Here is a 9541-nt window from a genome sequence, read left to right as displayed (position 1 = left end):
CAGCAGGAAGAAAGTGCAAAAGTTGAAATACTCACTTAATGACCTTCATGGAGTGGTAGCCAAACCTTCTACTTAGCGTAATTACTCAGCTTAGGTGCTGAGGTTTCTTGATCAGAGAAGTCAACATAGAACAGAGTGTTTAGTGGATTTAACCCCTTGTGCTGTCTTGTTGCTGTCGGTGATCTGCCCTGACCAGACACATAATGGGACTTTCATTCAATCAATTCGCTACTCTTAAAAGAACAGGTCAGTATAAATGCAGCTGAGAAGTGATGTGGAGGTCTCTTGCTGTGTTGATTGTTTGCTTCAGGATAGATGAGTCTTAGCGTGACCTGAAAAAGTCAGCTATATTTTGGTGACTCTGGTCTGTCCATGCTGGTGTGAGTTTCCACTTGTTTTTTTTTATCTTAGAGATCTCCAGTTTCCTTCTTGGTCCTGTCTCAGTGATGGTTTAGATATGTTTTTATGGCAAACAAAAAATGTTCATTAAATGCCTCTTGATTACAAGGTGAAAAGCCACAGATGCAACATACTCGAATGTGTAATGGGGAAAACATCATATACCTGGCAGCTGTTGTGTTCTGGCACAGAATTCGAATGTTCAGCCTTAGCTGTGGGAGGAAGGGAGCAAGCTGACATCTCTGAAACAGGCTTCTGGGCTGCCATGGGGTATCACTAGGTGATTCTGAAAGTGAATCTTGATACACAGCTTAGAGTAGAAATTCTTCATTCTCTCCTCCGTGTTCAGGTTCTGAAGGTTGCAATTCTAGCGGAGAAGTACGCAGTGGATTATACCTGGTATGTGGATACAATCTTGAATCTGATTCGCATCGCTGGGGACTACGTCAGTGAAGAAGTGTGGTACCGAGTTATCCAGATTGTCATCAACAGGGATGATGTTCAAGGGTATGCAGCAAAGACTGTTTTTGAGGTGAGGATAACTGTTTTCAATTCACTTTCAAAATGAGACAGGAATTGAGTAACCACCACCTGATCTAGGTGTGTTAGGGAGGAGTAAAAATACTATCCTGGAAGTGCCGCTTCTGTAAAACTAGCGTCAAAGACTGTTAGAGCCAGAGGCTGTATTAAGTTCTTGAGAAGCTTATCTGGCTTCAGTAATGTAGGATATACCAGGTACCGCTCTGGTTGTGGTGAGAGCACAGGGTGGGTTATGCATGCAGGAATTGAAAACACTCAACACAACAGTTTGATCCTTCTAGAAGCATATACTCACACCTTATGTTCAGGATCTGATAAAACTGGAACTATTATAGGAGAACACTTTCAAATGTCTGGTGGTGGTGTTCTGACTTTGGATTCTTTGTATGGGCTTTCCACTTTTTTATTTCCTTTCTTGAATGTTTAAATGATGTGTTTCTTCATATCCAATAAAGAAGGTGTTTTTATTTTGGAGAACTTTAGCACATTCTGGTAAGGTTTACATTAAGTAGTTACCATCCTTCTGGCACCCCTAAAGATATATGGGGAAACCTAAGCAGCTCTATCTGTCCTCAGTGCTGCTAGGACAGGCCTAAGAGTGCTCCTAAGTAATTCTTACATTAGAAATTTTTCTGTAAAGCCATACCACCACCATGTTTTTCTCAGGAGCGGTCTGTAGTGCCTAGACCTGTGGACTGCTCTTACAAGAAGGCAGGTGAGGAAACTGGACATGGAAGTGAGAGGAAAGATCTTTTTTTGATACACCACAAATGAGTGACCGCTGGTGTTTCTTACAGGCTCTCCAAGCTCCAGCGTGCCATGAGAATCTTGTAAAAGTAGGTGGCTACATCTTGGGAGAATTTGGAAATCTGATAGCAGGTGATCCAAGATCAAGGTAAAACACCTTCTAAAAATCCCAGACTGAAGTAGTAACACTGTAAAGAATCTAATGTCTATTTAATATTCCTAAAGGCCAATTAACAAATGATTCAACTCTTGCTAGTAATGCATTAAGAATTACCATGCTACAAAAATTAAATATTTTCTTCCCATCCTTTAAGTCCCCTCATCCAGTTCAACTTGCTGCATTCCAAGTTTCATCTGTGTAGCGTCCCTACCCGGGCTCTGCTTCTGTCCACCTACATCAAGTTTGTGAACCTGTTTCCAGAAATCAAAACCACAATTCAGGATGTATTGCGCAGTGACAGTCAGCTGAAGAATGCTGACGTCGAGCTGCAGCAGAGAGCTGTGGAATATTTGAGGCTCAGTACTATTGCCAGTACTGATATATTGGTAGGTATAAAGCTGATGATTATGCAGATCTCTTTAGCTGTGTCTTCTGTCAACAAATAGACGTCACTAAACCTTGCCTGATGGCTCAGATATCTTAATGAAGGGTTGAGGATCCACAGTGTGGGTGCTGTTTCTTGTAGTCTACCTAATTCAGCTGCAGTCAGCTTTTAATGTAGAGCTAAAATCAGCATTCTTACTGCTTTAGTAGGATGAATGACTGTTTAGACGTGATGGTCTGGAGCTGGGAAGCCAGTGAATGCTGTTCAGGGCCCTGCAGCATTCAGATACCAAAAGGCCAGTGCATTGTTTTGAGGACTGACTTGATGGTGGGCAGGAAACTTGTAGCTGTGCTGAATAGATCTATCTTTGTGTCTGGAAGTTCACTATATTTTAACCTGATGCTCTTGGGTGGCCAGAGCATGGCACATTTAGTCTTGACAGCTACTAAATGCTTAGGTGAGACTAGATCCGTGGGTAAGCTGCTGTGGTCTTAGTCTAGGTCTGTTTGACCTAAGGACTGTTAAGTCTGCTAGTATCTAAATTTTTTTTGCTGTTTTTTATTTGTTTAATAGCACCATACCAGAGAAATTATATGCTCCTGTTCTCTTAACTGCTTTAGCAGGACTTCAGGAAGCTTTAAACATTTTTTTTTTTAACGAGTCTACTCCCTCACTGTCCAATAAACTGCAGAGTTGTTTTCTGCTTGGGCAATTCTGCTTTTGCGTCACACGATCTATAAGACTCAAAAGCTGTTTTGGCTTTTTCTGTAAGTTTAACTGATACACTTTTTTTTCCTGTGATAAGGCTACAGTGCTGGAGGAAATGCCTCCCTTTCCAGAGAGGGAGTCTTCTATTCTGGCTAAACTCAAGAAGAAGAAAGGCCCAGGCACAGTTACTGACCTGGAAGAGATCAAAAAGGAGAGGAGCTCTGATATGAATGGAAGCGCTGAACCTGCCTCTGTCAATGCCAGTGCTGTTGTGAGTTTGAAAGCTTGTTATTTCACTGATTTAGATGACGTGTGAGTCAGAAAAGAATGGTTTCCTTAAAGTGGCTCTTTAGGGGTTTAAAACTTAGCGAATTTAAGACACTGGGTGTTTGCTATAAAATAGCAGGGGAACACATGGCCACTTTGCCCCCATTGCACGCTTGGCTGCAGTTTTCCCTTGGAAGTCTTACCTAAATGGGGACAAACTGCAGCCTAAAAAAATCCCTTTGACACTGTTACTTTGAAAAATATTGCTGCCAACTTAGAAATGGGAATTTTGTTGCCAGTGAAGGTGAGATGATGAAATTAACATTTAAAAGGAGTAACTTGGGTTTCAAAGTATCGGCAGTTCTTCTGCTGTGTCTCAGCTGGTAGATGTTTTGCATCATTTGGCGTTGTTACTGTTTTTACTAGAAGTGGGCAACACTTGACTGAACAGGGATATCCCTAAATGAACATAATGTTACTGTTTATTCGACAGTACTTCTTGATTTCAGTTGTGGAAGACAAGGCTGCAGTCTTGTTTCTTTTGAGCTGATACTGCTCATTTAAAGCTGGCAGGTTGAATTGTTTCCATAATGACACACTTGTTTCTGGTTTTAATGACTGGCATAACTTGTAGGTGCATTTGAGATGGAGTAGTAGATTACCTAGGAGGAGGAAATGTAGCCCACTCCCTGCCCAGTTTATTAAAGCATAATCCTGTAACTCTTACTCATCACAACATGTAAATGTTCCAGGTGCAACATCTGTGAATGAAGAGAAATGCCTTTCCAGCAGAAAAGTTGCCAGATTTTCTTTGCATGCCAAATTGACTGAGGTGACAGGCAGTTCAGGTTGCGTCACGCTTTGAGCTTTGCTCTGTGGGTTGCAGCGTGGAAGAAACTCCACTGTTGCTTTCAAAAATATGTTCCAAACTGGGGTTCCAGCTGTTTCCTTTGGTAGTTCTTACCAACTGACTTCTGAAAATTTTTTGTTAGGGAATTTTTTGTTATACTGCATCAAATTCGTTCTTTGGAGTATGTGATAACTCCGAGATGCCTTACGAAAGCAAGATTTCAGACTCAGTCCAAATGCATCTCATCTTCAGCGTTATCTGGCACGTTGGAGGCTGTTGATGTCTCGTACAGGAATGTTTTGTGGAATAGTCTGTGCTTCATACTTGCACATGACTTGGGTGCATATATGTGGCCTCTGTTGCATGATTCTGTGTCCTGGCTACTTGATTTGTTCTAATTGAAAAAAAAATATTAAAGGTCTTGCCTCTGCCTTTAGTGTTTGCAGCTTGAACTAGCTACAGGCTCTGCTGTTTTGCTACTTAGGTTGTACATTGCTTCTAAGGTTTGCCAAGCTTCAAAAACGCAGGACTAAAGTGACAGTTTTAAAGATGCTGTGATGTATAAATCTAGGTTTGTGTAAAGGCCGCTGCTTTTCTTGCTGGATCTGTAACGGAAGAAAAGCACCATATTTGAATTTTACTGCCTACAGTATTTAATTTCCCTTGAAACTAAGAGGGGAGGAGATGGAGGAAATACACTTTTTTCTGTCTTCTGCAGAATTCTAGATGGATGAATTTTAGGTTTTTATTTAACTATTAGATGAACATAAGTCTCTTCAAAGGGAAAAGAAGAAAACCACAGTGCAAATGTCCTTAAGCTGATATGCGAGGTGATAGCTGCATTCATGAAGCCTCCTACATCCATGCGAAGCTTGATTTGGGGTGGGGAGAGGCACTTTGCCGTAGCTTAGCTATCTATTCAAAAGAGACAGCGTTGTCTTAGGTTTGCTGCAGTGTAACACCAAGGTGTCTTGTCTTCCCTAGTCCACTCCTTCTCCATCTGCGGATCTGCTGGGTCTGGGTGCTGCCCCTCTTGCCAATTCGGCTCCCCCACCGTCCTCTAGTGGTAGCCTGCTGGTGGATGTGTTCTCAGATTCAGCCTCGGCAGTTGCACCTCTTGCTCCTGGTTCTGACGACAACTTTGCGAGGTAATTAAGACGCCCTCTCAGGAACTGGAAGAAGAACTTGTCTGTTAAAACAGGATTGGAGGAAAAAAATGCATACAATAACTTTTGGTTTTGTTCCAGCATGTTGAATGCCTTCCTGGGTGGTAGTTGTGCAGCAAGAGAGGTGGTGTTGAACACTGTACTGGATGTGCTGTCTTTGAATTCCTCTGGTCATGGCAGAACTGTGTCTGTAGTCATCAGCCTGAGGACATAACCACACATCATTGCCTAGTTTTTATGATGGTTTTGCTTCTAAGCTAAGCTGTTTAAACTAAGTTGAACTAAGCTGCTTGTGCATCTCAATACATTTTGTATTTGGGGGTTATCTGGCCCGATGTGAATACATTTCTTCTTAGCTTATTTTATATTCAAGAAATACTTCAATTGTTCTGCTATTGTCCGACAAACAGTTGTGAGAAGAGGGGGGGAAAAAAATAGGGAATTTGGTACAAGTATCTTCCTAATGACATTACGAAGTGTAGTGTAGGTGCAGTGTGTTATTTATGTCATTAATATTAAAAGCCACTGTGGCTACGCTCAGATGTTACTTGGTTTAAAGTTTTGAAATAAATAGTATACAGACGCAGAATGTCTTTAAAAATCTGTCATCTTACTGACCAAAGAACATGTTTCTGTTGTTAAGGCCAAATTTTGAACGGTGGCATGACAAATTTGCGACGCACCTTAATAGAAACCACATAATTAATGAAACTAATCTTTCTGCATCAGTGAGTCTTTAACCAAAATTTCATACTAGCTAGTGCATTGCTGCAGGTGTGCAGTGGTTGAGTCTTGATCCTGTGTTCCTCTTGGAAGACAATAAGCGATGTTTAATCACACTACGCAATACCTAGACTTTAACAAGGTACCCAAGCTTGTTAGAGCTTTTTTAAAAGAGACAAAAAAAACCCCCAATAGTAGTAGCTTCATAAGCAAAAGTTACCTAAAAAGAGTTTTCTCTTTCTGCAGAAGGAAGTGTAGCATTGCCCAACCCCTTGGTCTGTCTGTAGATGATGAAATGCTTCTCTAATGATATGGAGAGGTTGCGTTTTATGGTTTCCTGCCTCTTTTTCATGCTGTTGTCCCTTTTGTTTCTAATCTGTTCCTTGGGTAAGTCGTTCTCTCTGTGCCCATCTCTTCCTGCCTCCACTTAAGACTTGCGTGTTCTTAAGAACTGGTGCCACTAAGGGTGATGAGGTCTCCGCTGCAAAGTGCACGTTTGCAGTAGTTAATATATATCTGCGTTTGTGGTTTTGGACTAAAACTCTTTTGCTGTTAAAATTAAACACCTAAAGGGACTTGGTTCTTTAAAAGGTATCAATTTAAGCTACTGAACACCTTCATCTGTCTCTTGTCCTGGGGAAGAATTGCTGGTTCCCGACCATTAGGGAGGGGTGGGGTGGGGGAGAGAAGCTGGGGAAAGCATTGCCTAATGCCTAAAACCTTTCTAGGTGTACTGAGCTAGGGCAGCTAATAAATTTTTTCATGCGTTAAAATCAGCAGTGCCATTTCTGAGGAAGGAGGTAAAAGAAATAACGAAGCACTAAGCTGTCTTTACTAACTCCTGCTGTCTCTGTCGCTGCTGCCTTTCTTCCTTTGTGCTGCCTGAACTAGCCCTGACCTGGCTTCATCTGAGGTAGTTTCTGAGGAACCAGCTGATACTGTGCATGATGCTGATGAGCTTTTTCACAAGTAAGCAATACTACAACCTTGCAAGGCTGGGCAACTTCCCAAATATAGTTATAAAGCGAAACTATATTGTGCATTAACTTAATACCAGCAAAACGAGAGAAACGCGTACTGTCAGACTCGTGACTAGAACACCTCTGAATACCTCATGAATAGCTCGTGAATACCCAGGTTAGAGGGTTAGAGTTGCCTTTCCGAGTCGGTGCTATCACACACTGCTCTAAAGTGAGGCAATGCCAGTTGGATGTTAAGTTTTGCAACTATTCACAAATAAAGGAAAACCATAAAAGAGGAAATTTTTGAAAGTACTGATATTTGGAAGTATTTTAAGTGCCTTGTATGTGAAAGGCTGGTGTTTGCTCTTCTACTTTTAAGTGAAGGGTGACAGAAAGGACTGAAATCACTGCAGAATGGGCTGCTTCTCAAAATGAAAACAAAGAAAATACAGCTCTCAGCTGACTTACACGATACAGAACTGATAAAACAAGAGATTCTTTTTTCTTTCAGGTTTAAAAAGCTCCAAACTTTTCAATTCTGCACCAACCTAATGAGTTTCAGAAGTTGTCAAGAATATGAATAAGAAAAATCCTAGTCTGTTGCCTGGTCCTTTATAGACAGTGTGTGTGTGTATGTAGCATATATGTGGCTTCCTTCGTAGTTTCTCAGACATCCTATCAAATAAAAATGTCAGGATATCAGTTGGTTTAGTGTCCTACAAGTGGTGGTTTTGGTTGTAAAATTGTCTTTTCTAACTGCAGTTTTCGGCAAAGGGCTCTCACAGACTGATGCACTCTAGGTTAACCACAATCTTCATCCTCTCTGTAAACCCTGAATTTTGTGGTTCTAAATATTGTGTAATATGGCTCCATTTAAAACACATTTTCCCTCTCTTCCCCTAGGTTTGTGTGTAAAAATAACGGGGTCTTATTTGAAAATCAGTTGCTACAAATTGGATTGAAATCTGAATTTCGACAGAACCTGGGTAAGATCTTTCAGGTCATGCGGTTATCTGTTTGCATCATCAACCCCAGTGCCAGCATGATATGGCAGATAGGGCTGACTTCCTCTGGTACTTAAAGGAGAAAGTGTGATGTCAGGCCGAACTGTCTTGGAATCTGCACTGTTTGTGTCCCTGGCTTCTCTGTGGATCCTTGGTTCCTTAAGCTTTGTGGTAGTTTTGGTAGCTGAGATGAAATGGGTGTGTTAAGTGGTGCTCGTAAGCTCCAGCTCTTGCTGCCTTGTATGGCTGGTACAGCCAGGGTTACAAGGGCCATTCTCCTCGATTTTTGTATCTCACAGTCTAGCTTATTGTGATAATGATGCACAACACGTGTCAGGCATGTCTGTTGTAATAAACAAATGCAAAAGATGCTGAAAATGCCAGGAAAGGGCTGGGCATTAAGCCCTGGCCAGCACTGGGATTGCTTGCTTCTCTCCTTTGGCATCACTTCTGGTGCCATGATAAAGTCACGTTCTCTGGCAGCTGAAAGACTTGCACTGATTATTGAACTGCCTGTGTGACAGCTAATGGGGGAGAGGTCGGAATAGGTGGTTTTGAACCATGAATTCTCTTGGTAAGATGAACCATCTAAATTCTGCTTTGTTTCTAAAAGTTGCTTTAGAGGAAGAATGATGATGTATTAGATACTTGAAGCACAAGTAGTTCAGTGTGATTACACGTGATGTACCTAAAAATTTTGATGTCTTTTATTCTTTTCTTTCTAGGGCGTATGTTCATATTCTATGGTAATAAGACGTCAACACAGTTCTTGAACTTTACTCCAACAGTAATCTGCTCAGATGACCTACAGACAAATATCCTTAAATGCAGTAGCATGCGTCTGTTCTTATTTAGGTTTTGTGACTTGATGCCACACAAAACTGTGATAAAGCTGCTGGATCAAGGCATGGTGTCCTAGAACATGAAGAAATGAGAAACTCACTATTAACTTTCTAAAGTTCTTGTTGGAAGAGCAAGCCTTGAGCAGAGAGAAGATTCTGTCCTTAAAGCTCTGGTTACAAACATAAATTTTACTGTTGAAATAAGGAGAAATTAGGCTGAACAAATGCGTAACGTAACTCCAGCTTTCTCCTCTGTCATGAAGTAGCAGGGACATAGATGTGGTGTTGTTAAGGGTCGAGGGACCGATTTACCTCGATTTACCTTAACGGAATCCCTCTGTCCTGATAGGAAGGGATCTAATAGGGAAAGGAAGAAATTCACACCTCGGTCTGCTCGGATAGCTGAAACAAACTTTAATATATATCATAAAGCCACACAACTATATTCTATATGTATATGATTACAAACCAAAAGGGAAAGGAGAAGGGAGGAATGAAAAAGAAAAGGAAAAAAAAACCTGAAGCAGTGAGTAGCAAATGTTTATAAACAATCTGTCCTGTTCAAGGCCAAAGCTCTAGCCGGCTTTCTGGGCAGGCAGCCAAGTAACGAGATAAGAGTGAAAAAACTTTGGTTCCCTCTGGCAGGGTTGAATTCCTCTCGCGCTGGGAAGGGGGGCCACGGGCACCCTCTGGGCAGCTGCTCTCAGTCCCCACGGCCTGCGGCTTATCCCGCAGGAGAGCTCAGTTCTCGGCTCGAAAACAGGAAGGAAAGCTTGGTTATCACGCCC

At 41.6% G+C, this 9541-nt stretch overlaps 1 protein-coding gene across 1 annotated transcript in view; it reads left to right on the top strand.

Moving 5' to 3' along the window:
- AP2A2 (adaptor-related protein complex 2, alpha 2 subunit) overlaps window positions 1-9541 on the top strand; it is a gene marked incomplete at its 5' end in the record, with an annotated part of 29036 nt that overhangs the window by 15374 nt on the left and 4121 nt on the right. The window contains 8 exons of the mRNA XM_010136464.1: window positions 749-931; window positions 1737-1834; window positions 2001-2232; window positions 3037-3210; window positions 5041-5204; window positions 6837-6914; window positions 7811-7893; window positions 8637-8726. Coding sequence (XP_010134766.1) covers window positions 749-931; window positions 1737-1834; window positions 2001-2232; window positions 3037-3210; window positions 5041-5204; window positions 6837-6914; window positions 7811-7893; window positions 8637-8726 — 1102 coding nt within the window. The remainder of the gene's footprint in view (window positions 1-748; window positions 932-1736; window positions 1835-2000; window positions 2233-3036; window positions 3211-5040; window positions 5205-6836; window positions 6915-7810; window positions 7894-8636; window positions 8727-9541) is intronic.

The sequence above is a fragment of the Buceros rhinoceros genome, unplaced genomic scaffold (genome assembly GCF_000710305.1).
Source record: "Buceros rhinoceros silvestris isolate BGI_N320 unplaced genomic scaffold, ASM71030v1 scaffold20155, whole genome shotgun sequence".
Classification (NCBI taxonomy): domain Eukaryota; kingdom Metazoa; phylum Chordata; class Aves; order Bucerotiformes; family Bucerotidae; genus Buceros; species Buceros rhinoceros.
This window is presented reverse-complemented; position numbering and strand designations above follow the sequence as displayed.